The 26,442-nt window shown below is 48.0% G+C and overlaps 7 protein-coding genes across 7 annotated transcripts; 3 read left to right on the top strand and 4 right to left on the bottom strand.

The window, feature by feature from the left end:
• Positions 1–3,279: 3,279 nt before the first annotated feature.
• On the top strand, positions 3,280–3,522 carry N7471_013387 (ankyrin repeat domain-containing protein; the record flags this gene model as incomplete). The annotated part of the gene is made up of 1 exon (XM_057286106.1): positions 3,280–3,522. The coding sequence occupies one exon, from the start codon at positions 3,280–3,282 to the stop codon at positions 3,520–3,522; it is 243 nt and encodes an 80-aa protein (XP_057129431.1).
• A 1,880-nt stretch (positions 3,523–5,402) lies between these two features.
• On the top strand, positions 5,403–6,961 carry N7471_013386 (BTB/POZ domain-containing protein; the record flags this gene model as incomplete). Its single annotated transcript, XM_057286105.1, has 3 exons — positions 5,403–5,567; positions 5,617–6,012; positions 6,890–6,961. 3 exons carry the CDS (start codon positions 5,403–5,405, stop codon positions 6,959–6,961), a joined length of 633 nt encoding a protein of 210 aa, XP_057129430.1.
• Positions 6,962–7,908: 947 nt separating this feature from the next.
• Positions 7,909–8,325, top strand: N7471_013385 (uncharacterized protein; the record flags this gene model as incomplete). The annotated part of the gene is made up of 1 exon (XM_057286104.1): positions 7,909–8,325. One exon carries the CDS (start codon positions 7,909–7,911, stop codon positions 8,323–8,325), a length of 417 nt encoding a protein of 138 aa, XP_057129429.1.
• A 9,442-nt stretch (positions 8,326–17,767) lies between these two features.
• On the bottom strand, positions 17,768–18,591 carry N7471_013384 (WD40 repeat domain-containing protein; the record flags this gene model as incomplete). Its single annotated transcript, XM_057286103.1, has 2 exons — positions 17,768–18,523; positions 18,580–18,591. The coding sequence occupies 2 exons, from the start codon at positions 18,589–18,591 to the stop codon at positions 17,768–17,770; spliced, it is 768 nt and encodes a 255-aa protein (XP_057129428.1).
• A 1-nt stretch (position 18,592) lies between these two features.
• Positions 18,593–20,311, bottom strand: N7471_013383 (uncharacterized protein; the record flags this gene model as incomplete). Its single annotated transcript, XM_057286102.1, has 3 exons — positions 18,593–19,760; positions 19,801–20,125; positions 20,176–20,311. 3 exons carry the CDS (start codon positions 20,309–20,311, stop codon positions 18,593–18,595), a joined length of 1,629 nt encoding a protein of 542 aa, XP_057129427.1.
• Positions 20,312–20,655: 344 nt separating this feature from the next.
• On the bottom strand, positions 20,656–21,336 carry N7471_013382 (uncharacterized protein; the record flags this gene model as incomplete). The annotated part of the gene is given in 2 exon segments (XM_057286101.1): positions 20,656–21,174; positions 21,193–21,336. 2 exon segments carry the CDS (start codon positions 21,334–21,336, stop codon positions 20,656–20,658), a joined length of 663 nt encoding a protein of 220 aa, XP_057129426.1.
• Positions 21,337–23,524: 2,188 nt separating this feature from the next.
• On the bottom strand, positions 23,525–26,395 carry N7471_013381 (uncharacterized protein; the record flags this gene model as incomplete). Its single annotated transcript, XM_057286100.1, has 1 exon — positions 23,525–26,395. One exon carries the CDS (start codon positions 26,393–26,395, stop codon positions 23,525–23,527), a length of 2,871 nt encoding a protein of 956 aa, XP_057129425.1.
• Positions 26,396–26,442: the final 47 nt, after the last annotated feature.

The following is a 26,442-nucleotide window of genomic DNA, read 5'->3' as shown; positions in this document are numbered from 1 at the left end:
TAGCAAGCATCAGGAGGGCTTGCTCGGTTGTTCGTCCCGGGCGCCCTCCGAACTGAGTATCCGGTAGAAGACCGTACTGCTCCGCGAAGAAGGACAGCCGCCGGGCCATCACCGCTTCCAATAGTTTTCCGAGTGTGTTAAGTAGCGAGATCGGGCGGTACGCTCCCGGTAGCGAGTAGTCTGGCTTCCCGGGCTTCCGCAGGACTACAATTCGCGCGCTTCTCCATCGCTGTGGGTGGTATCCTAGTTCAATCGACGACGTGAAAATCCGAGTGATTATGTTTCCAAGATATTTCCAGAGACGTTTCCAGATCAACGTGGGCAGACCGTCCTCGCCTGGTGCTGTTGTGCCTTTGGCAGCCTTGAGCGATCGATAGATTTCAATCTCGGAGATTGGATGCCGTCGGATCTCGGTGGGGGCGTGAGCAGGCGCCTCCTCTTGCGCAGGCGCCATCGACGGGAAGAACGAGCCCATGAACGCCTGAGCTTTCTCCGCGTTGTCAACTAGCTCCCTGTCGCCGACTTTGAGGGCCGGAAGGCAACCCCAGGAGTCTCGTGGTTTCATGTACGTCGCTGCTTTCCATAGTTTCCCTTCACCGGCTTCGTCTAGGAACTGCTTCCAATGGGATACCTTGGCCTTCTCAATGGTCCGAGTCCATGCCCGCCGTGACCGGCGCATGTCCTAGAACATAGCCATGGTGCGGTAGTCGGCTCGTCCGACTTCAGCGCAGCTCTCTTGCCACTTGCGTCGTAGGCGTTTCACATCTTTCTGTTGGGCTTTAAGGTCGGCAGTGAACCACCGTTTGGAGTATGGGGAAGGTCTCAGATCGGGTGTGTGCTTGTCGACTGCATTCGCGGTCGTGTTTATAAGTCTCTCTACGACTGTGTCTAGCGCCTCGGCTGAGTCTGGCTCCCCGGGTTGCTCGAAGAGCCCCTGGACCTCCTTTCCAATCTTCTCCCAGTCCGCCCGGTCGTACGCCTTTCTCGTCTTGGTGGTGGGGTTGCGCCGCGCTTGGAGGTACCATTCTGAATAAGTGCCTCGGTGATCTGAGCCATAGTTGTCGTGGTAGAGGTGGCATTTGATGAGTAGGTCTGGTCTGTTCGTCACCGTCTGGTCGATCGTGGAATTTCTCCCTGGGTGGCTTAACGACCAGAAGGTCGCGGTTCCCCGAGGGAGGCAGCTTTGAAGGTCATGATCATGGAAGAAATTGATCAGTTCGCCGGCGTCCTCGATGAATCGAGGTTGAATGTGGTTGCTCCCCCATGCTGGGTGGTGGCGGTTGAAGTCTCCGGCCAAAATAAGGCTAAAGGTTCTGCCGTCGTCTCGTTTGGTGTTTTGAATCGTGTCGTGGATTGCCGATAAGGTGGCTTCCGCGGATGTTCCATCAGGCGTGTGCATCGGTACGGGCGGAATATAGACTGAGAAGATCAGGATTTGGGAGTCGGCCGTCCAGATCTTGATCGCCGTCAGATCCGGGTGGTTGCATCTCACTTGTCGGTGAGAGGAGGTTGAGAGCTTGCGATTGACATAGATAAGGGTTCGGAATCGAACCGAATCGCTCTCCACTGTAGGTTGATATAGTCGCCATGCGCTGTGGTTCACGTGTGTTCGGTAGGCAGTGATCGACGGTTCCTGGATAAGGAGCACGTCCAGTTTCTGGCTTTGATGGTCGTTGACGAGAGCTTCCATGCCCGCCCTCGATTTCATTGTATTTAGTTGTAGAATTCGGAGGTTGTTCTCTAACATTGCGTTAGGGGCGCCGGGGCTGGCGTCGGGCAGAGCAAGTCTCCAGTCGGATGTTCACCGCTGCATTCTAGGCAGCGCGCTCTGATGCCCGGAGGACATATTTCTCGCTCATGTTGGCCGCCACAGTGGCCACATTGGGGCGTCTCTTTACAGGACCACGCTAGATGGCCGAATCCTTGGCATCGGAAGCACCGTTTCTTTTTGATCTCACACTTTTCCACTCTTCCAATGTACCGTTGATCGATCAATAGACCATTGTCCAGCATCCACTCTGCTGCCTCTAATGAGTTGAACCAGATGCCCATTGAGGCGAACGTTCCCAGTTCTTTGTCTCTTTTCTTCAGCCAGGCTATGTCTTCGATTCGAAATCCGCGGTCTGTGAGGTCGTTCTCGTTTGCGACCTTTTCGATGGCTTCGGTTTTCCTGTTTTCGAGGTCCAGCCCAAAGGTCGGGATATGGTGAACGGCTACTCCGAAACGTGGCTCCACCAGTCTAGTGTCGTTGCCCAGCTCGGTCAGCCACTCAGTGTTGTTGCGGGCCGTTTCGGCCGACGCTTGGTTTTTGAATCGGATCACATATCCGGTCTTGGTAGTACCAATCCCCGCAACCTGTGCGTCCTGGGTGGATAGCGTCTTCGACAGTGCCGTCCTGATGTGGGCGTTCGCAGCCGGGGTGGGGAGGTAGCGGCCGAACGCGTCTCCGTTATTCTCTGCGCCCAGCGCTTCAGTGACATATCGCTGAGTGCTGATTCGGACGCAGTTCTTGTCCTTATCAGTTTGTCGCCGGGTCTCCCGGGGTTGCGGATTGTCCGTGCTGGCCGCAACGGCCGCCCATGATCGTGTCGGGGTTGGAGCGTTCCTCTCGTTTACCTGCGACCGTAGCGCTGCAATCTCTTCCTGTAGCTTCTCATTCTGAGATTGGAGCTCGTTCTGGTTATCTTTCACTTCTCTCAGTTCGGTCCGGGTGGCGTGAATGAGCGTGGTTTGCTCCTCGATGGTGTGTTGCAGGTGTACGATAATCTGCCAAATCTCTCTGGTTGTCACTCGTCCAGTGCTAGTTCCGGTATTGGTCAGTTCCACGGGTTCCGGGGCCGCGTGGGTCTGCTCGCTTTCCACTCGTGCATGTCTCCTGGTCCGGACCGTGGTCGTTGGTGCAAGGTTTTCCGTTACGTCGATCCCTGTGGAGCCCCCGTGGGTGGGTCCGCCATTCCGCTCGGCACACAATCACAATAAAATTATCACCACTAACTTTCCACCAAGGTACAGCGATTTTTCGATCGTTCTTCTCTTCCCGCCGGATACCCTTGAGCTCGAGCGGTCGTGTGATCCGCGTCTTGTTTATGTACAGTCGAAAGGTACAGTCCCAGCGATACCCAGCGATACAGTCAGTAGCTACAGTAGTATTCGAAATCAGATTTACCTCCGCACTCTTCGACTTTAACTCCCGAACCCTAATCTGAAACCTGCTAGAATGCGCTCAACCTGGCAGCATTTAACGGCCATGACCAGGAGGTTAATTTTCTACTTGCTACCATGAAACAGGAGGTCAATACGACCGACGATGCAGGAGCAAACCCCTTGATGTGGGCCTCACGGAACGGACACGACAAAATCGTGCAGATACTGCTAGAAAGAGGAGCCGATATCAACACCCAGGGTGGAGACTACGGAAATGCGCTCTATGCAGCTTCTTCTAGAGGACACGATAAGATCGTGCAGATACTGCTAGAAAGAGGAGCCGATGTCAACGCCCAGGGTGGGGCCAAATCGACTTAGTAAAGGTTCAAAACCGTACGCATAATCTTAAACCGCTGTACAGTAGAATTCGAAAAACAATTTATCCTTCAGGCACAGACGATCCGTTTCTCGGCTCGTACCCGCTACGGGCCTTATATTAATCCGTCTAGCTGTAAGCAATAGTAGTTCATAAGTGGATGTTAACTGACCTCTTATCTAAATAGAGACTATACCCGTTTCGAACAAAATGGAGAAACTGATTCCGAGATGGCCAGTTTATTGCGATTTACTAAGTTTCACTGGGTCATGTCTGTTAGACTTTACTTTATTGAATAGATTCTCAGGCTAAACTAGAAAACAATTCATATCCTTTCATACTTTACATAACAAATGGTTGATAGAGCCTGTCTGAGCTCTAATTATGATCTAGGCAATAATATGAAAATAGAAGTCAAACGTGCAACATGCGTCGGGCTGTTTATTTGATCGCACAACTCTGAGAACCCATATATTCGCACGTTTCGGGAAGGTAGTGTTCAATTTAAAGTACTTCAGTTGCTAAGAGAGATGAAGAGAAGAAGATGTATTTCCCAAGGGCGTATTTTCCTTCCTCTTGTTCAACGACCGGTTTAAAAGACCTTTCGCCCCTGTACTTGAAAAAGCTTTATTGTTTGTCTGAGTTGCCTAAAAAAAGGCAAACGACAGATAATTTCCCCGACATGGAGGCCAGCCATTATTTTTCGAAGACCCGCCGCGCATTACGGTATAAGCACATCTACGCCAACGCCTCTGTCGACCCGAAAATCCATTTATGTGGAAGTGGCATCCTGCTCTGTTTTATTTACCATGTATCTCAGTGCCCTTCATACAGAAACAATAAGCTCGCAGCTTTGGTTTCTCTCTTAGCCAATCTCATTTCTTTTGGGGTTTCTACAATTTGTCACTACATGCTAGACTCGGGAAAGAAGCTCCCTTCCTTTTACCTCCTGTTGGACCACACTGGAATAATTCTGCACATATGGGCGACATCCGTATCGGTCTTGCTTTTAGAGGCTACTGGTAGTGTGATACGCAATTGCATTATCCTAGAAGTGACACTAATCGGGATTGTTTGTGCCACATATTTGGTAATCTGGCCAAGAGACAAGAAAGAACGAGTTCTGCTTATTGGGGCGTTTGGGACTTTAGCTTTATGCGCCGTCTCATTTAACAACGCTTTTTCGTCGAATATGTCTCGACTGACGGTATCCTATATCTTTACGGCTTTGATTAATGGCATGGGAGGGTGGTTCTACTCCCGTGGGTCGATTCAAGTACCGAGCCAGCGTTCACTCAAGCCCTGTACTGTGTCAGGGCATTTGTTGATGCACCTATGCTCCCTGATTGCGTCGATAGTTCACGCTTCAATTCTGGCTTCTTCTGTCTGTGGATGACAGGATTGAGTCTTCTTGTTTCACATAATCAAATCGCAATTATGAATTTAGCTCTTATTTTGACGGTTTGTACAGTAGCGACCAGTATCGCCTTCCATGTCGGGAACAGAGAGATCACATGACACGCTAACCTATATGTAGATAGCGCGCAAATAAGACGTTTTATACCTAAACAGGTAATAAATACTAAGTGCTTAAAATACCAGTATGGAAGATACAAGAGTCTAGAACTAGACGCCTGGACTGGAAGATTCGATGCAAACCCAGCAAACATCGAGGTCTTTGAGCAGGTAATCTGTCAACAATTCCCCTCTGCATCCCGCAGCTGCATTGCTGCAGAGTGCCCGATAGTGTTTGTGACTTGTCCGGGTCCAAATTGATAGGCAAGGCTTGACAGTAAGCTTATTCAAAATCTTCGCCACTCCTTAAGCTGGACTAGCTTCAGATTTTTTTGATTCAAAATATCTGTTTAAGGGCAATTAAATCATGTCAACGCTGTCGAACAGTTCAGACTTCATGCGAGAATTGCTCCTCCAAGGACAATTTTCTGACATGGAAATCATCTGTCAAGACGTCACTTTCAAAGCTCATCGTGCTATTGTTTGTACACAATCAAGGTTCTTCAATAGCGCACTCTGCGATGGCTTCAAGGTATAAGTAGAAAGGTTTTGATAAATAGCTCAGTTACTTACTTTCCCAGGAATCTCTCGACCGCTCCATCAATTTAACAGATGAGACACCAGAGACAATCGAACGTGTTCTCTCTTTCCTCTACTTGAGGGAATACCAGGATGATGGGCATGCGGTTCTACTCCAGCCTACTGCAGATCTCATTCCTTCCATTGATGCTTCAGACTCAGTCAGTCAAGGGGATAAATCCGACAATACGGAAGCTTTGAAAGCAAGGGCTTTAAACAACATATTGGTGTTCACCGCCGCTGATAAATTTCAAATCGATCCATTGAAGAATCTAGCCTCAGAGAAGTTCTCAAAATGGGTATCTGAAAATTGGGACTCGCCCATATTTTCCGAGGTAGTTGAAGAAGCTCTAGCGTTGACTCCTTCTCATGAAACGAAATTGCAGGAGATTATCGCCGTGATTATTTCAAGTCATATATTCGAACTTATCGATAGAGCGACTATTCTCCCTGTCTTAAGTTCCTTCGGATGCCTTGGGTTACTGGTAATCCTGGATTTAGTCCAAAAGGGACGAGTCAAACAGCCGAGCGAATATGACGCCTTTCAGGGACTTGCTCGAAAACTCAACTCACGTCGTCATTGTCGGCATTGTTCAGCAGCATTGAACGTGAGAATGGAAAGTGGGGAATACCAGATTGGAACTTTTCGTTGCGCCGCCTGTCATACACGACATTAGCTACCGCATATGTCCCAGGCCATACTGTACTTATTATTTATATTAAATTGGGTTACACACGACAGCAGTCTGGCTTAGCAGACGGGACCAATGACACCGAAGAAAGGCTTTTAGCTCCGCAAAGAACTCTTCAATCAGGATCAAATCAGGGAGTACGGGGGCAAATAGACGCGTTTGACTCACTTATCAAAGCACAGTTGCTATATTCTCTCAGAACGATGGAAGATGCATTGTCTATGCTGAGAACTGACTTGGGCGCGAGTTATTTTTCTCAATTATGGAGGAGTTCTTCGAAAAAATCTTCAAAGAATGAAGCATCTGTCCCTCCTCGGAAGACATGATAAAGTAGACTCTGATACCGTTGCTTGTGATGGAATCTTGACATTTGCACAGATGTATAGGAGACCAGCCACTTCTGATGATCCTATCCGCTTATCAAATCTAGTTTCATGTACGGAAAGGTGGTTGGTATGAGCTGCATTCTGAGATAGGATGATAGTAATTGTGGCGTAAATCTGGGTTGCGCTCTTTTGCTTTCCGCCGAGCTGTCTTCTTGGACCACCATATACAATGCAGGGCATCGCTAATCTTGGACTAGTATGGATACACCAGATTCATCAAGAAGGCAGAGCTCTACCTCATGAAGGCACGACTCCGGTGTTTCAAGTAAATGATCTCACAGAGTTTCCCGCATAACTGGGGTGATGCGCCGTGGCCGTCCGGCTTTGATAGGAGGAGCTTTGAAACTACCGAAAAAGCGCAGGTTAGACCAAATCCTAGGAATGGCTCGCTCGATGCAACCGGCAGCTGGCCCCACCTCCGAGCTACTTCATTCATCACTGCTAATCATATCACGAATCAACACGAGGGTTGACCTTGCTAGGTTAATCCCATGGTTCATTGCACTGCCAATGGAAGTGCCAACCAAGAAACCCCTGGTGAGATTTCGGAAATTGGACGCGGGGCACTCGGGTCGCAGCTTCTCGTCTTACAGGTGATAAACATTTGTGTCAACAAAAGAGGGTCGCAATTCTACTAGTGCGCCCGGAATATTCAGCACCCCCATCTGCCTGATGATCCTAAGGCTCCCAACGACCTTACTAAGCTCATCCCCTATTTATTCTGCACTTTCTATAGTATATAAAAAATCACACTCTCAAGTACTCAATTGGCTATGCCTGTCCTAGTCCGTACTGTAACGACCACGTTCCGACAATTTGCCCCGTTAATATGATAATCCGGTAAATTACAGTACATTTCTAAAACATATGAGGCTGACAAAGCTTTTCCAAGAGTAGCTTAGTGTATTTTAGCACTTAGGGTTTGGGGAATAAAGAAAGAGTGTGAAGGCTGACACCGATTTCCGGAAAATACTGTAGCGCTCTCCACAGTACCGGACAACCTTGCCAGCATTAATTAGCGGTCAGATATTGGCCGCTTTTACAGATTCAGTCTTCAAGACGCTGGGCGCTGGGCGTGGGAGGACACGTCATCACGTTAATGTGCTAGCCCACGCCTCTTTTGGCCACAAGCTTATATAAACTGCCTTCCACACAATCTGTTCTTACAAAAACCCTTTTGAAAGACATTTCGCGAGGTCTGGACCGGATCGCATAGATGTCATACAGAGAGTGGTACGAAAATTTGCTGGGCAAGTTTGGGTCGTTGAATGAATACATCGACGACATACACGCCAGACGCGTTGGTCGGGATGCTATTCTTGTGCAGGTCGGCCTCGAGAGGGAGGAAAATCTCAAAATGGAAGCGGTATTAAAGTGGATATCTGCCCGGATGGGTATTATTGGGCGAAGCAGGGTGCTGGAGCTCAAATCTGCGTTGTTTACGGGGATACTACCCATTGCCCGGGCTGTTGACATTAAACATGAAGAATATGTCTTGCGTGCGACGAGAATGGGCTTCCGGTCTTGGCTCGCGAGAGGAACAATTGCAGCGTGCAGGATGCCAAACTCATTGAGCGGCTTGAGTCTGGACCGTTACAGAAAGGACAAGCCGTTCTTGAGACGCCCGATTTAGATCGTCTTCTTGGGGAAATGTTGACGATGGACCGGAACGAGTTTTTTTGGTGTCATCTCCATGGATTGATGCACTTGGCGCCTGTCGAATATGCCGTTTTTGCAGCTCGCACGTCAAAACAGCTCGCACACCAGAATAGGAAACAAGCCGAAAAATTCCTTTGATATTTGAATCGGGTTCCCGCCCAAAGAGGACCGCAGATTAAGCCAAGCTACCATATATTTAGGGAAAATTTTCTGGAGCTCTACTTTTCATTACACCATCCATATATCTTTCCAGCAGCGAAACGATGTGAGATATAGCTTGCCCTATAGTATAACTGGGACATTTACTCATCTTATCCCAGAAACATGCTTGGCTCTGTCTCCTGGCAATGCGTTTGCTGCGTTAGCAAAGACACTCAATTCGTGAGAGTCAGAGCCATGAAGCACCAACCTGCATCTCAGTTTACGACACTTTTGCTGTTCCTACTTCCCACAAAGCGACATATCTGCATTCATACTATATGCAAAGAATGTGTTCAGACGCGACAGTTTGTGTTTCCAGACGAACAAATGAGCATGATTTGGAAGGCCAGAGTCCAGTCAAAATTCTCCAAGCCAATTCCTTGGAGAAAGCAAAGCTGGCATCTTTGGCTACCAAGCACGGAATGCCAAGAGATCAACGAACTGATAATGGATAGTGGAGAAGTCTGTTTCAGTATCTACATGGATACACTCTTACTGTAATATTTGCCATCACCTGTCTATTAGTTCAAATTGATATTACCTTAGTTTAATTTGGTTCCTGCTGTTCTAGGTTTAACTAGAGAGTGGGCTCTATCGCTGGACGAACGATGAACCGTCGTTGATGTTCTCTCGGTTCGGATTTTTGTATCTTTGTTGCTGCATGTTGGGTCACAGGATCAAGACTCAACCGCTGGAAACATAGGAGGCCCTGCTCGATGTGAGTCCGTTGGCAGGCTTTGACTTGACATCCATGCTATTGCGGGCAACCTGGTCAAGTCCGACCCCCGAATGGGCAGGGGTTCCCTGCTACTGCAGGTATACTGGTTAAATTCAACCACCGAACGGATAGTGGGGCCCTGCTGCTCGAGGCACCCTGGTCAACTATAATTGTTCTTCATTTTGATTATCCATCTCTATGTATACGTCAGACCCTCACACTTTCCAGGAACTTTCAAAGAGAAGGTGACTTGCTGCGACGGATCGTGAACTCCGGTATATGAGTGAAGGCCCCTGCACGCAAAAGAGTTTCTTGGGCTCCATCGTTCATGGGGCCTTGATAGATGGCGAGACACTAAAATACATCGTAGGGTGACGTATACCGTTGAACCTGGTGAACAACGGTATACGTCACCTTTTGCCTCAATACTACTGGTACTGTATGCCATTTCCAAGTTCCAAATATGTGCAATAAGAACTGATTGAATCCCCATGGATGGTAAAGTATCAAAATTTCTACCGGAAATCGCAATTATAACAAATTGTCTCGTTCGTTTAATCTTTTTGCCTTGAGTTCTCAAATTCACCCCGCGCTCATTCCCAATTTTGAGATATGGCAAATTTTCTTCCGGCTTTCGATTTAACAAGTAAAAGACAAGATTCGCGTACTGCCAGTGTCAAAGCCGTTCACCGGAGCTTCGTTGAGCTTTGGGTTGAGTGAGTAGCCACGATATGCTTTCTCAATTTCCCTGTTTATTGACTCCCCAGGTTTCTTGTTGACAGTGGGAGTGTTCCAGTTGGCTATAGGGTGGAGAAGGGATCTTCTGCTCCTGATATTACCATGATCAAAGAGTTCATCCTGTGGTGCTACACGTGTTCTATAAAAGGACATCTTCAACCCGGAAGACCAACGGTGATTGCTACTCTCGCGTGCGCGGAAAGGTTTTTCAGTGGGTTTGAGATAGCTACTGGGAACAGGGTTGCTGCAGAAGACCGTTCAGAGGTATACAGGGTTAGTATAGCAAGTTGCGAAAGTTGATGATGTCGGCCGGGGCTTACCTTTTTATAGTGGATCAGGTTAGACCGATTGGCCACTGAGGTGATATGAGGAGTCGCTGAAAGGCCACAAGTACATACTAAATGCTTGATTCTTTGTGTCAGTATACACCACATCAGGTGTTTCGGTTGTTCATCGAGCTTGACATTTGTCGTTACAGTAGACATCGAATGCCAAACCAAGCAAATTCGCGCATTGAAGATAATGATTTCCTGTTCTAACTGTAGAGTATGTGACCTCTCAAATAGCAGCCATGCATTATTCATCCATGACTAATATGGTGGCAATACGGCAGGGCTATGATTACCAACCGAAGAATGGCTTTGGATTTTGGCCGAGCGATCAATTCAATCTTTGCATTTTCTCCATCTGGGAATTCGGGCCGCATGGGATAATTGGTAGTCGTAAACAGATTCTCTGTGGACATAGTCGGATTGTTTCTCAGCCTGTACTGTATAGACAATGTCGATGATGATTTCATTTATCCCGGCCCCTCGCAAAGTTGAAACCCTGAATTCTCGGCGTTCACGATCTTTCGATCGTCAAGAGAAGCAGGATGAAACATGGTTGGGTACAACAAAAAAAGTGAACGGGAAGGTAGATGAAAAGGATTTTTTAAAAATAATTTGCGAGGTTGAATGAGGTAAGGGATTCTGGATTGCCAAGAGATGAGATTACTGTAATTTACACCAGCTCATCGAAGACAGATCCAAGTCTGGCGGAAGGATTTCTCAATGCGGACTAGTGCGCTTTAGGTGGAGCTCAGGAAAACAAAGAAAGAGAGATTGGAGTTAAAACTGATTTCGAATATCACTGTACTATCCACTGCTCCAATTTGGCGACTGGGAGGGAGGCCTGACATATGATAAGGATCCACCGGCCTGTATTCACTACTTGATTGAGTTGAAGGTTACCCTCAATACTGTAATCTAGTGCTTGGCAGGGGGGATCGAAAATCGCCGTACAGTCTCCGATTCCTTTATCGACATAGCTACCAATGTCGAGCTTAAGGCGCAAATTTACTTGCACCAAATAAGCTTCAATTAAGACTGTCTAAGTTACTATTTCCAGTTGTCGGATTATATAAGACTAAAATGACGTAGACTCTAGCCATCATGAGTGGTTCGCTCTAAGCAATCAAGCTAGCCGTCTTACCAGCCCACCCCTACCCAGGGTGGGCAAAAGGTATGGGGGCGGTAAGACGGCTATAGTATTTGGATGCGTACCCAAAAATTGCACCCGGATCTTAAAATTATGAGCCTTGAATGCTGCATATTTAACTAATACCCCAACAGAAAGTCAAATCTGTCTTTTCTTAGTACGTCGATATTCTTCATTCGGGGTACTGAAATATTTTTTGCCGAAGTTACTCGTGATAATGGCTGGCACACATATATTATTGCTGCTTGTCAGGTTACATGAATTCTGTAATAACATTTTCCTTTCCGCTGTATAAAGACGTTCTTTCATTCCCAATTGATTTTCAGCATAATCCAACAACATCTTTAATTGTTCAATTCACTGCTGAAATCCATCAAAGCCATGGGCAAGTTTCTGCATATTCTGATGCGTAAGAGATTGATTGACTTATTTGAAGCTGAGCACATCACGAGATTTACTGATTTTTATTATTAGCATGGAAACCTCAGGCTCATATAAAACATGATCCCAACAGATTTAAGCTCAAGGTCTCCTCCCCAGGGCTACCACAGACAGACTCCGACAAGGAGATATTCTTTCCGGACTGGACACTGAGGCCAGGATGGGTTTCTCGAGAGACTACAGATAATTATGGAAAGAAATTTATCTCCTTCAAGAAGAAGGGTACCGAGTCTCATCACTTTGATCCAAATAACCATTCCTTGGCTGCGATGAGGGGCAAGGAATTTGAGAAGGTCCCAAGTGACAATGGGTTTAAATACCGGAAGAGATCGACGGCTCCGGGATGGAATGACTATTATTTATATTAATTACGGTAAGGTAGCTGCATACCTTTCGTCTTTCGTGCATTCGATCCCCTTCTTCCGGACTTGGTCAAATCGTCTTGCCCTAAGATTTTTCTTCTCAGGACGAGCTCGTCACCGTCTTTGTATCGGATATAGCGTTAGTGAAGGGTATATAATGTTCTCTCACTTGTACCTATCCTATTAGTGATGGTCTGCCAAACTTGGACTTCATTTTAGATCAATTAATACTGTATCGTCATAGAGAACTAGCGTCATGTTACAGAATTCAATTTAGTTTCACCACATTATATCCTCCGCATATACTGGTCAGAACAAAGACGCCACAAACCCACATTTTTCGTACTGCCAGTTCCCAGGCCAGATGCGACGATCGCAACCAATATACAGCTGGCTGAAGTTTAGAGCATTCCTTCTCTGGTTGATAAGGATTGTTTTGTACGCATATCCGACTGCAGGAGATCTATCAGAAAAATTGATTGGACATTGCTAAAGCTGGGGCCACCAAATCGATGAAAAAATAATCAAATAGTCGAAAAAATAGAACTAGCAAAAATAAATTGTGGGGTAAGAAGTCGGCATTCCAGTCAACGTCTGGCAATATGGTCAGACTACACTCTTGCTTGTGTTTGAAATATTTATTTGTGTGTTATGTTCTTTAAAATCAACAAATTGGGTCTTTTGACTGCTACATAATTACTCTAACTGCATATAGAATATCAATCACAATATAGACAACCTGATTTGGGGGATAAACCTCAAAAATTTACCTCCATACTTCTAATTTTCCCAATGTGGGTCAGGTTGGCTGAGAATTCAGAAAGATTGGTTCGTCATCATCAATAAGAATCGTGCTTGAAGGGCTGGTCATCGTGACTTGAAAAGAAGAGAAGTCTAGCTAGGTGCTAGGTCCACAAGTTAGGAGGAAAGTAGAGATCTGACTGAGCTAGAGTTGGGCGCAATGCTCATTATATACCCGAGAGCCAAAAGTTCGAGTGGGCTACTGCTAAGGGACGATTGGACACTGCCTTTTGTGATCCATCGTGCATATGTATGTAACCCGATTAGATTGCACAAAACTGAACTAGCATACATATAACATTGAGTGCTTAACCGCAATAAGACTGTGACACTATGCCATCTACGGGGCCCGAATCGGCCTGTTGAGGCCGCTCGTCATATCGGTTGATTTGGCCAGTGATCTCCTACCATGCTATTTCTTAGCTATATCCTGATCCTCCTTGGGTCCTCGGAACATACTGATCGGCATGCTCTTGCCTTTATTATGATATCAATGGTGATGTTAGGTGACAACCCTCCCGCGAGATTCCGTCGAGGATTTTCAGGCTTTCCCGTGTTCCAAATTAGGCCAAACAATTCCAGCGCTTTGGTCGTACATACCACCCCGTACAGACGCGCTCGAAATCAGTTTCACCACATTACTCTCTTGCCCAAACTTAAACTTGAAACACGCTAGTCTATGTTTGGTTTAACGAATTTCAAATTCTTCTCACGATTTAGCACCCCAATACAGGATGGATCGAAATTAGTTTCACCACTTAAACACAGATATCAAAACCTCTTTCGAAGCACGCTATGCCTATTACAGTTACATAACCCATAGCCGCTTTCCTTGGCAGTATCCCAGTACAGTTGTAAATAAGTGCACAAAAATAGTTTCCGTAAATCTGGATACACACACACACACACACACAATTTATTAACGCCCGGCGGCTAAGCCGAAAGGGCAACTATCTCTGATCTACTATACACGTCATAATATATATAGTACTGTGTCTCCTCAGAGCCCATACATAAAGCCTTGTAATATATGTCATCTCAGATGTCCGTATCGCAGCGGATCCTCGTGGGTTAGTAATTTTGTTAGTAGGCTGGCTTGAAGGCGCTTCTCCAAGTGTTCAACATCCTATTTTCGGCAGTTGAAGCGCGTCTACCGTCTGTAACACGAGGTGGTTGGTGGGTTAGATCGGCGAAAGGGGGGGTGATTTATGTTCGTCGGCGTGGTTAGGTGGCCTCGAGTCGGCCCGTGGCGATGGCGAATCGTATTGAGGCCCGTACCGCCTCTAAGTTCGGCGTCCACTTCTGATCATCGGAAGGCGACTTTCCTCCTAGGAAGAAGGATATATTTCCTCGGTGGGTGTTGGTACATTGTAGTAGTTCCGTCCGGTGCGCCGTCCATTTTTGACATCGAAATAGGAAGTGCTCCACGGTCTCTCTCGCTTGTCCACACGCACACTGGTCCGTGTCTGCTACGTTGATTCGATAGAGATATCCATTGAGTCTTGCCATGCCGGTTCGGAGTTGAGCCAGCACGCTCGCTTCTTTCCACAATAATCGGTCATACAGCTGCCGGGTGTGTTTGCCTGGGAGTGCTGCATCAACTCGTTTTGCGTGTCTCCCTACGTTCACTGGCAGGTCATTGCTGGGGACTGCTTGGGACCGTGCGATATTCAGTGTTGTTGACTTCATTCTCGGGACGCGTTCTTGCGGGAGAGCATCTTCTTGTGTCGCGGCTCTGGCCTGTTCTTTAGCCAGACCCCGCAGTTTATTGTCTTCGCTCGTTGAGATCCACCTGATATTGATCTGGTTTCCATTTCTCCGTAGCTTTCTCATCAACTTGAACACTTGGCAGACGAATTCCTGGCCTGACTGTTGTCGAGGATTCCTTAGTGTCAGAGCCGCCGCTTTGTTGCTCGTGAGCAGCGTAATCCTGTAATCTTTCAGTCCAACTACCATGTTCAATGCATGTGCCATCGCTGCTAGCTCCGCAGAGAACGGATTTTGCTCTGCTCTTGCACCTAATGTGACGAAAAGGGTCTTCAGTTTCAGTTTTCGATACCGAGGTGGCTGCCTCTCGATCGCCACCCCAAATCCGACCAGCTCGTTCCGTGCTGAACTGCTGGTTGCGATCTGCATTAACCCGCCTGGTACGGTCGGTGACTGCGGAGTTGCTTCAACGCCAGCCTGTACGCGTACTTCCCATGGTGCCAATGTGAACGGATTGATGGTTTCCAGTGTTTCCATCTCAATGTTCTTCAGCGCGTCTGCTACTTGATACAGCGGCGAACGATGGTATCTTCTGAATTTCTTGATCCGTGCTGTATTCCTGCGGAGAGGGTTGGTTTCTGGCAGGGTATGTATGTCCGTCCACATCTTCACGGCTCGTCTCCAGAAACGGTGTTGAACAGTGGCAAGGTGGGCCTCCGCCTCTGCTACACTGGTCGCAACTGTGAGGAATGTTCCTACAATCGCCTGCGCTCCTACCCTTTGGACGCGGTTGATCGGCCCCATGGCCTTATCCTTGCATGCGTGCATCCAGACATTGGACGCGTAGTCCACGACCGGCGCCACCGTCGATGTAAATAGCTGCCGCGCTGTCGCTGGGGATAAACCCCGAAGTCGTCGAAGCTCCATCGCGGCCTCCAGGCCCTTGGATGCTGCCCTCGCCAGATATAATATTGCATTGGTATACTAAGATCTAGTCTGTTCTTTTAAGCCAATACAACGGAGAGATGGGCAAATTCCCCCCCATGCTTTCCCAGCTCCTTATCCAGCTCACTAGTACTCTCATTCCTAGATGTCCGCAGATCCTCTTGCCTTCAAGATCTTAGCCTTTGGGGTTCCAGCAGAGCCAAAAACCTTCCCCCACACTCATATACCCGTTTGCTCCTTAAGCCCACCCTCCAGGCCAAGTTGCAGCTCTGCTAAGTCCCCTTAGGGTCACGGCATAACAACCTTCCTGCTTCTTGTGAACCGACATGCGCATCCGTCCTCTCGGGCTATACTGACAGTGTTGTAAGGATCTCTAGTCAGCAGCCGATGGCGACGCGCCAACCTTCTTCCTAGCCATCGTTGCCATAGTATACCTCAGTCCACAAGTTGGCGTGATTTCTTGCTTCCTGATACCTAGTATCCTCTCGTTCTCTAGGCCGACCATGTCTTGCAGATGGTCCCTTTATACACCCAAGCCTGCAGCGTATAATCTTTCCATCCACTAACCAGAGTATCCTCCGATTCGAGGTAAGGGAGCCAGCAGCCGATGGCGATACACCTTAGCCCTAATCCCACAAATCCAATTCTACCCCACAGGTGTCCTGCTCGACTTCGATCCGCGCCTCTGAGAGGCTCTGTGAACTCCCCTTGGGGTGACGGCATGAGAGGCTGTAACCGTTATCGTCGGATGGTTTTTAAATCGTTCCTGTGTGCCAAAGGGGCCTCGAGGTCGCTAGAATTGCGGTGGAGGCAGGCCGCAACATCGCGGACTCGTTTCCTCTGGTCGTCATTGCGTCTCTCATTGGCTCTGGAGTAACAGAGACTCCAGGTTCGTAGCCCACGCCTCGTACAGGCTGAGAAATCCGATTTCGTGGGCCAAATCTGGATACAGACGCGCTCGAAATCAGTTTCACCTTTTTATTCTCTTAGATTTATTCTTGAACTTTATTTTGAAGTACGCTATACTGTTTGTGGTTACTCTACCCCTGACCCACATTCTTGGCAGTATCCTCGTACGGTAATAAATGATGACATCGAAATAGCGATCGTATTGTCCCTGTATTAGCTATACGCTATACTTGTCTAAAACAATTTCTTGCAACCAAATCAAACGTTGCGGATGGTGACGATTGAATATTTACTGCATTCAGCGGCTTAAGCAATCTGCGATATGTTCAATGACTCGCTAAGTATCATTGTATCAGGTATCATCTCGAACTTTGACGAAGGAAGGCTTGGCGTCATGTAGCGGAGGGATGGTGGAAAGTTCCTGATTTGGGTGGTGGAAACCCCCTAAGGGCTTGACCGCTGGGGATTTTTGAGGGACCATACAGAATTACTTTCTCCATGCTCACCCCTGCTCACCATCTGCTCAGTGAGCAGACGAAATGTTTTTTGGTTCAAGGTCTGGGGGATGCTGGGGCATTGGGGAATGCACGTGACCCTGGCTTTTTTGTTTCTGGAAGACCCATCTGAAAAGAGCGGGCGCTCAGTCTCTGCCAGCTGGGTAAAACAGAAAGCGCATATAAATATATGGATACTGAATTGTGCGCCTGGTCTTACCCAGGCGGTTGGCTGCTGGCTTCTCTAGACGTACGTACTGACCTATCTATAAGCTCCAAAACTCTGAAAGCTTAATTCCATCCATTATGTGACCGTGAGTTGGTATACCTACGGTTTAAATAATTCTTCCAGTCGAAGACAATTCAGGAGAAAAAGGTCGGCTATTAAATGAGACTTGAAAGAGAGATACATGTAGAAATTCGAGGCAATAGAAACACTGATCAAAGTCCATTGAAAAGGACTTTATTCTGTAAGCACAAGAAATATAATATGACCTGATAAACAGCCTATCGCCAAATTTGTTGCTGACATAGCAAATAACGAAGAATAGGCCGGTCTGTACTTGGCAGGCAGCCACAGGAGGTTGACTCCATTATAGGTTATCCAGAAAGAATCATCGCTCAAGCCATATCCATGTTATGTTGCTCAGGCAATGAAATCGAGCCATGAGGCATAGACTTGACATAACCAATTGAACCTATATCGAATGTACCAATATTCGTGTGCAAATGATTGAGATTAACTTGATCGAATTGAAGGAAACCGGGGGAGCTGATGTGGAGGGTTGACGAACACTGGCCAGTCACCGGATCCCAGATCCTGACTGTCTCATCGTCGGACGCCGATGCGAGTCGGCTTCCATCTTGTGACCAGGCAACTGAGGTGACCTGGTCACTATGCCCCTTGAGTATTAACACGCTCTGACCGGTGACCACATCCCAGATCCTGCCTGTGGTATCCCTAGACGCTGAAGCAAGTCGGCTTCCATCCTGCGACCACGCAATCGAGTTGATCCACTCGCTGTGCCCCTCGAGTGTTAGCACGCTCTGGCCGGTGACCGGATCCCTGATCCTAACTGTCTTATCATCGGACGCTGATGCGAGTCGGCTTCCATCTTTCGACCAGGACATTAAGTCCCATTCGTGGCCCTCGGTTTGAAGACATGCACTCCAACTTTTCTCAATCACTGGATCATTCAAAACCCAGTCTGGTCTCTCCTGCGCATGATATATTCTCATGAGGCTCTCTGTTGGGCAGAAGATGAGAGGTGAATAGTATACTTGTAGAGGGCTGCTTTCAATTGCTCTTCTGAAATATCGAATGAACCTGGAGGCGTCTCGAGCCCGATGCAATAGGGATTGTGACTCGCCCTTCTCCTATTGAAGTGGGTTTAAGAAGAGCACATTATTTCTATATTTAAATAACCACATACCTTAATTAACATCTCAGGGGCCTTGCATCGCTTGGATACCATATGAGATACGTCCTAAAATACTAAGCGCCTCGAGCCAGTGAAGGTATTCCTGCCGTAGAAACGCATCCACGCAACCCATCTCATCAAGGCTCAGCTCATAGATTTCATTGCGCTCGCTACTTTGAAAATGGTCCACCCAATAGACACACGCATATTGTGCGGCTGCTAGTGGATTTGGGCTGGGTTGTCTGATATCCTTAATCGGGAATCCAGGCAACTTGATATCAAAGATATCACGTCGAAGTGTCTTGGACATGACTTCGAGAGATCGTGCGAAAATAGTATGGTGATCAGCTCCCATACCTCCAGGAAGTATCTCATTTAGTGCCTCCCGGAGTAAAAAGTCCTTCGCGGACTGATGGACGAATATGATAGTGCTTTCTCGTAATGTCAGGAACGAGCCACACACTGCGATGATCTCCGAAAGGGATTCATCATCATCGTAGTCGGCACCCGGCACTTCAATAAGTGATTTTAGTTCGCTAAGCGTGATAGGCCGATACACTGTTGACATGATAGCTAGTATTTGCTTGCAGAGTTCAGCATCTTCTGACTCGCGAACCTGATCAATCATTCGACCGTACAGAGCATTCAGTCCAGGAGGAAATGCTTCTAGCTTCTTAATGGCGTGCCTCGGTAGTGTCTTATCAAGGTTTTGACAGACTAAGGCCACCCAAAGGAAAGTGCCTTGCGAGTTTAACGACAAGTGACGGCAGATCGTGTCACGGGTGTCACCTTTATATCTTTTCACCTTCGCCAAAGAGTGAACCTTGTGCTCAATGAATCTATTGACAGATTCGGACACAGATGCCTCGTTTAGCTCCAATGAGATCAGAGTGATCTCGGTTGCAATATCAAGGCGCTCAATGATTTCAGGCCAGTTACGGCTAGAGGCGATCCACTTTATCTGTGGGTGGGCTGATGACTCTTGGATGATCAAGTCCAGAAGGGAACGAAGACCATTTGTGCACTCGTCTAAGGCATCAATGATTAGATAGGCACTGTTCAAAGACGGGTCTTTCAGAATGTCCGTAAAGATGGCCGAGAGCGCACTCCATGCATTTATGTCCTCAAATAGGGCCTTGCCCGCTTGGTCGTATCGACCCCGCACGTGGGAGAGAAGAGATGGGTTCTTCTTTCTTCTCGACAAGTAAATATATCAAGCCCCGGAGGACGGACGTCGCACTATTGATTCGCACGTCGGTAGCCTGACAGAAAAAGAATGAGATATTCGCAGAACCCACATTTAATCGTGTTACCTCGTCAATGATACCACACAGCAGCATTGTCTTGCCTTTGCCGGGATCACCTCTGATCCAGAGGAGATGATTGGTCTGATTGTCTTGCCACTTTTTGAACTCCTCGTTGTCTAAGATCCAGCAGTATGAGTTTTTGAGCAGCCCTCCGTTGGTGCTCTTGATGCGCTCTTTATCATCGTAGGGATTGGTCGTTCGAAGATCCCGCAGGCACGCTTGATTCAACGATGCTTCCGCTTGTACTAAGGCTGTCACTCTAATTAGTAGCGTCCTATTGAAGCTTTGTCTCACCACTTACGAAATTGTGCAGTGATGTGACCATGATTCAGCCCGACTTGTAACCCAGAGTTTGAACCACCATATGATACCGTACATGTCATGATTGCACCCAGGTAGTCTTGGGTGGGTTTGTCAGTACACGGTTGGGTCTCCATTGCCATTGTACCCCGCTATCATGTGATCTATCTAGACGTGGAAAAAATCAATCGTCTTGATCTCTTACTCCATATTCGCCTAGAGAGGCAAGGTTTCTTTCTACCTGCCCTAGCCAGTAATAGTTACTGCATTAATGGAGTTCCATGGTACATTTCTTTAGCTCCAGTGGAAGGTTAAGCTCTGATTAGAGTGACGAACCTTGAGATGAACTGTGGAGTAACAATCGTATTGATGATTCTGAAAAGTTACAAACCCACCGATCGTGTAACAATAAGTTACAAAACATTTCGAGATCTTGCAACAAACTAAATCTAAAATGGCCTAGCGTGTTTCAAAATAGAGTTCAAGGAATAATTGAAGAGAGTAAAAAGGTGAAACTGATTTCGAGCGCGTCTGTACCAAATTCCATTCCCGCAAATTCAAGCCCAATTAGATGTGTTGTGTGCAGATGACGATGTGTGGTCGTGTGAAAAAGATCAAAAACTTTGACATCTAGGTACTCTCCAGATACTTTGCTTGGTTGGGGCTCTGTATGACTGATCTGTCTGATAAGACTGTTATCAAGAAGCTCTTGTCCAGCAATCCATGCTTCTGCGCGCTCCTGCATAGAAAATAACGAGGAGGCATGAGAACGGTGCCTGAGGCGTTGGACGTCCTCAACACTCTTTTTAAAGTTGGCAGGGATCGCAAAAATCCACACCTCCAGCTGAGTTTGACTTCGGCGCTTCCCCTTGTAGTACTTATCTGCCTTGAAGATTCGGTCGCTCAATCGAATGGTGTCCGGGCCGATGATCAGGATCTGGCATTTGTCCTGGAACCAAGGCTCAAACAGTCGCATGGTATGGTCAAAGTCTCGTAGTGGCTGTAAGAACGTATATACTGTATCCTGGGCTGGTGTAATCCGAAGTGAAGCTAAGAGGGCGCCAACGTCGGAAGCCGTCAGCTGTTCCATTGTGCTGCGTGCTATCTCATAGTAGCCTGCGTGGTGAAACAGCAATGAGATTCCTTTTTGACACTGAGACATCTTGACAGATGATGCGAACACAGTGAGCTGTTGGTTTTGGAAAGAATTTCAGCATATCCTCGTTTGGCTCAAGCTACTATGGAGATCTTACCGAGGAGCAATCGTAATAATAAGTCAATTTGAAGCATTAAACGGTAAAGAAAATTGCGTTTGTCTATTGATACAGCGGGGACCAAGGTATCTTATAAGAGCTTTCAGGAAGTTTCAATGCAGCGTGTGGTAAGCATGGGCCGCAGTTCGCTCCTGGAAGCCACTCCTGCCCTAGAGTACTGCAATACTGCCAAGAAAGTGGTCCAGGGGCAGAGTAACCGTAATTGATATAGCGTCTTTCGGGAGAGGATTCGAAAGAGAATCTCAGTGTGCAAGTGGTGAAACTGATTTCGATCCTCCCTATATGATCCTAGGAACATATGAGTCTCGCTCGCGCATAGAATAGTGGAATGGGTTATCGACATTAAGAATAGCTCTCCTTGTCTCTACATACAAGGTATAGCGCGAGGAAGCAACTAAAAGGGGCCACCCCGACATGAAGCGATAGCAAACATGACACACTCGCAAGAGGAAGAAGTTGGTCGACCAGGATGACCTCTGTTTCATCTTGAAGAAACATTTCGCGTCCAAAACTCCCAGCCTTCCCGATTTTCTTGCACTCCCACTCCAACCAGCTGGTTGATACCTTGAACGCCGTCAGCATTTTCAAACATCTTCTGATCAATCTCTTCGCCAGCTCTTCAATAGTTTGATCTTCGATGTCTGGTCGGAAAAGCGTAATAGCACATCCACCACATCCAGCACCGGTAAGTTTGGTCCAACCAATATTCGCATAATCCACGAGCTCGCGAATACGCTCTAGGGGGGTAGCTAGACCATCTCTGTCTCTTTCCCTTATAAATGTGCAAACGTGGTTAATTCGCAATCCCCCCGACGAGCCCGCTGCGTACAAATTCCATCCACAAATACTGCACTGACTATGTCTATATACAGTCTAGAGTCCTAAGTTTCCAGAATTTTCTATAAGGGAGATGCATCTGACACTGTATCAGGACAAGTTTAGCTACAGTGGGAGTCGAAAACAGATTCTCTGTGGACATAGACGGATTGTTTCTCAGCCTGCACTGCATAGACAATGACGATGATGATTTCATTTATCCCGGCCCCTCGCAAAGTTGAAACCCTGAATTGAGGTGCAAGTGTGACAATTATGTTGAGTCTATGAGAAAAGATCCAGCTACTTGTAGTCGCAGCAGCTTCTGCCGAGCGGTGTGGCAGCCTAGCAGGCAGCCACTCCTGTAGATCTATATACATCACCTAACTTAGGATCCAATTCGCAAGGCAATATGCAGGCCACAGAAGCTGGTGACGAGCGCTGCGCACGCTGTGGCCCTGAAACGATGAAGATGAATGGTGGGGACAAGAAAGTCAAAGACAAAGCCATGTTGATATGCTTGACTGATACTTCACAATGCCATGAGCATTGACCAATGGGAAGGTCAGGGCGATTACAACAGCGGTTACGAAGGGGTACTCAATGCAATGCACCAGGATGATTTCTGTAAACCAGGTAGGACAAAAGACCAGCGGAGATATGTGCACATGAGAGAGGAACAGGAAACAGATGGAAAGAGCACATGACCAGGAATCCAACCAAACACGAAAATTGGCTGCGTGTCTCGCCGCGTTGGCGGCCAGCTTTGTGAAGCCAGGGTCACATAGGTCTGGGGTTAGTAACCCTTTTTACTCCGTTCCTCCGTTTCGGGGCATTCCACTTCTTGAAAGGGGACTTCAAGCATTGTCAAGGCCTATCGTAGCCTAATACTGTATATGACGTTAATGTGAGTCGTCTCACTATACACGTGCACCCTCCCTCCCCCGTCTGCCCAGTCCTCCACCGATGACATCTTCTGTTTCCAGGCTTAATTAGTCTTTATCTCGCTATCTGACTGCGAGTGTGACTATCGGCAGCGGAGAGACGACTCGGCTCTAGGCAACGTGGGCGCGGCTCCTGCCTGTTTCCATTGGATACGTAAAGCCTCGGGAAATGGCTATATATACCCAAGCCATTTCAACAACGAGGATAGCGCACCGGACACTAAAGATGCGAGGGTATCCACGCGATATGTCATCATGATCGTTCTGCTCCGCGACATGCATGCAGTGGGAAGAGAGGTCTGTTATTCTCGAAACAAGTCTAGCTCCACCCTAATGAGTTCTCTGCCATAGCCGGAGCGCTAATCGTCCGAGAGCGAGCAGTTGTGCGGCTGCCCTGACTGGGTACACTACAATCAGAAGCGAGCACCGGTCCCGCAGTCTGCTCAACTGCTGAGGTTGTGCTGTGGTGGAGCTGCTTTCTTTTGTGGTAGCGGCGGGCAACCCAAAACATACCGGCACCGTAAGCAGCGGCACCAGCCACAACGCCGACACCTATTGCAATGGAGCTCGGACTGGCCTTGGAGCTGCTGGCGGAGCCATCACTGTTGGTGTTTTCGCTACCGTCCGAGCTACCACCATCCCTGCCGCCACTAGTAGAACTATTGGCACTGCTGGGGTAGCTTCCAGAGTACTCGAGAGGGATTGTCTGGTCGATCATGGTCATCAGTGACTGGATAGGTTCTGCAGTCTGGTTGTACAGAGCCGAGTTGGGGTTGACTTTGAGAGTTCTCAGTGCATCGACCTTATCTTGAGGGAAGTAGAATATAGAAAGGGTGGCGTTGTAGCCTGTGGCCTGCCAGTTGTAATAAGGCTGGAGAGCAAACATGATTGGGGTATCATCTGCAGAGAGAGTTGGCAGAGCATTCACAATGGCCTGAGGAGTGTATCTGAGAATTTGCGATGATGACAAAGGGGTATTCACGACAAATGACCATGGGAGCTGGCTGTTAAAACCCAGCTGAAGTAATATCGAGTTGGATGGAGCCTTTCTAACTCCACTTGGTAAAATTATAGAGTCAGGGAGAGATGTCGCCTTGGGTTCCTCGGTCTGGCGGGAGGTAGAGCCCTCAGTGGGAGTAACCTTAGGCATAATTAGGATGGTAGATGGCATCCAGTCGTTGTCATTGGAGGAGGTGAGAAGCGTGGCTACATCATTTTGCGTGGTCCGGGGTTCCTCTGGGCTCTTGGACATTCTCAAATAGCTGTCCGACACAGGGATAGAAGTAAAAGACGGGTAAGAGGTGGGTGTGTGAGTCTTGGGGGTCTCGTGAGAGCCGATAACAGTAATCGAGCCAGTGCTAGAGACAGTGCTAGAGCCAGTGCTAGGGCCAGGATCAGAGGTAGTACTCGAGGCAGTGCTAGAGACAGTGCTAGAGGCAGTACTCGAGCCAGGATCAGAGGGAGTACTAGAGGCAGTACTCGAGCCAGTGCTAGAGACAGTGCCAGTGCCAGAATCAGAGGCAGTACTCGAACCAGTACTAGCGGCAGTGCTAGAGCCAGTACTCGAGCCAGGATCAGAGGGAGTACTCGAGGCAGTGCTAGAGACAGTATCAGAGGCAGTATCAGCGGCAGTACTCGAGCTAGTACTAGCGGCAGTGCTAGAGCCAGTACTCGAGCCAGGATCAGAGGGAGTACTCGAGGCAGTACTCGAGCCAGTGCTAGAGACAGTGCCAGTGCCAGAATCAGAGGCAGTACTCGAGCCAGTACTAGCGGCAGTGCTAGAGGCAGTACTCGGGTCAGGATCAGAGACAGTACTCGAGGCAGTGCTAGAGGCAGTACTAGAGGCAGTATCAGAGGCAGTACTAGAGGCAGTACTAGAGGCAGTACTAGAGGCAGTACTAGAGGCAGTACTAGAGGCAGTACTAGAGGCAGTGCTAGAGGCAGTATCAGAGGCGGCAATAGAGAAATTATCCGACCTAGCCGAGTACTGGATATGAGGTTTTCCAATGGCGCGGGCGGGGGTCGGGATAATAGCAGTTGTGCTAACCCCGGGTCCCAGGATAGGAGCGGGCCTAGTCGAATTGACAGTAAGAAGACTCATATCAGGCATCGGCATGATCGGAACCAAGGCTGTGCTGTCAGTTCTTGATGGGGTATCACCAGATATAGTATCAACGCCAGATGCAAGACCACTGAGCGGATCACGAGAAATTGACGCTGCAATGGGAACGGCAGTCTTCGGCGGGGACCTAGTTGCGGAAGTTGGTATGCTGCTTGGAATATTATGCAGATTAGATGTATCAGAAGACAAGGTGGCAGGGGTGCTATCTCCAGCAAAAGCCTTGTCACTTAGAACCAAAACTCCAAGATGTTGCGATCTCGTGCCTGCAGTAGTTAAGCTTGCACCATTCGAGCTGCTAGCCTTGCTGAATTCGGTACTCAAAGAAATCGAGGAACCAGCTATAGAGGGCATTGTAGAGGCTGAGCCGCTAATGGTTGATGGACAAGAAGGGGACATAGTCCGCCCCTTGTCCATTAACTCAGTTGTGGAGGCCAGGACAGACGAAGATGTGAAGATACTGGGTAAACTACTAAAAGCAATGCCCAAGCTTGAGCCCAAGACATCGAGACCGTCAGTGAAGGTGGTGGCCAAATAATCTGAAGCAGGCTTAGTTGAAGCCTTCATTGACAGGTCAAGGGCCGATTCTTGTTTGCCCATGATTTCCGCGGTGAGAAGGATGGCCTCGGGACTCTTCTGTATGTTGATTTTGGTGCTCAAACCTTCCGTATTTTCGGTGTATGTGGTGGGGGTAGCGGTCAACCCACCACCGACGGTCGTACTACCAGTAACATGTTGGGTAATCACGGAAGCCTGAGGGTCAACAGATATGGTCCCAGCAACGACTTCCTGTACAGTCAATGCCTGAGCCGCGGACGAGCTCATCGGAGTTGGAGTAACCAATGAAGAGATCTGAGTAAGGGTCGTGTTGTTGAAGTCCCCGTTTACGAGCAAGCCAGGGTCAGAATCATCGTTCCACTGGGCCTTACTACGGGCCATTTTCTTGAATATCCGCGGAAAGTACCAACTCGGTTGAGCTACCTGCGCCCCGGGGGCCCCATGGGCTTCTGTACACTCTAGCCCGCCTACAGCGAGGAAGGTCATGAGAATCGCGATGGCGTTGGGACGCATATTGAGGTATTCGGTACGTGATTCTCTGGGTCCCTCACAATTAGGTA

The sequence above is a fragment of the Penicillium samsonianum genome (genome assembly GCF_028829775.1).
Source record: "Penicillium samsonianum strain IBT 33392 chromosome Unknown utg000009l_segment0_segment0, whole genome shotgun sequence".
NCBI classification, from domain to species: Eukaryota; Fungi; Ascomycota; class Eurotiomycetes; order Eurotiales; family Aspergillaceae; genus Penicillium; species Penicillium samsonianum.
The sequence above is the reverse complement of the archived record's forward strand: the minus strand, read 5'-3'. Positions and strand labels throughout refer to the sequence as shown.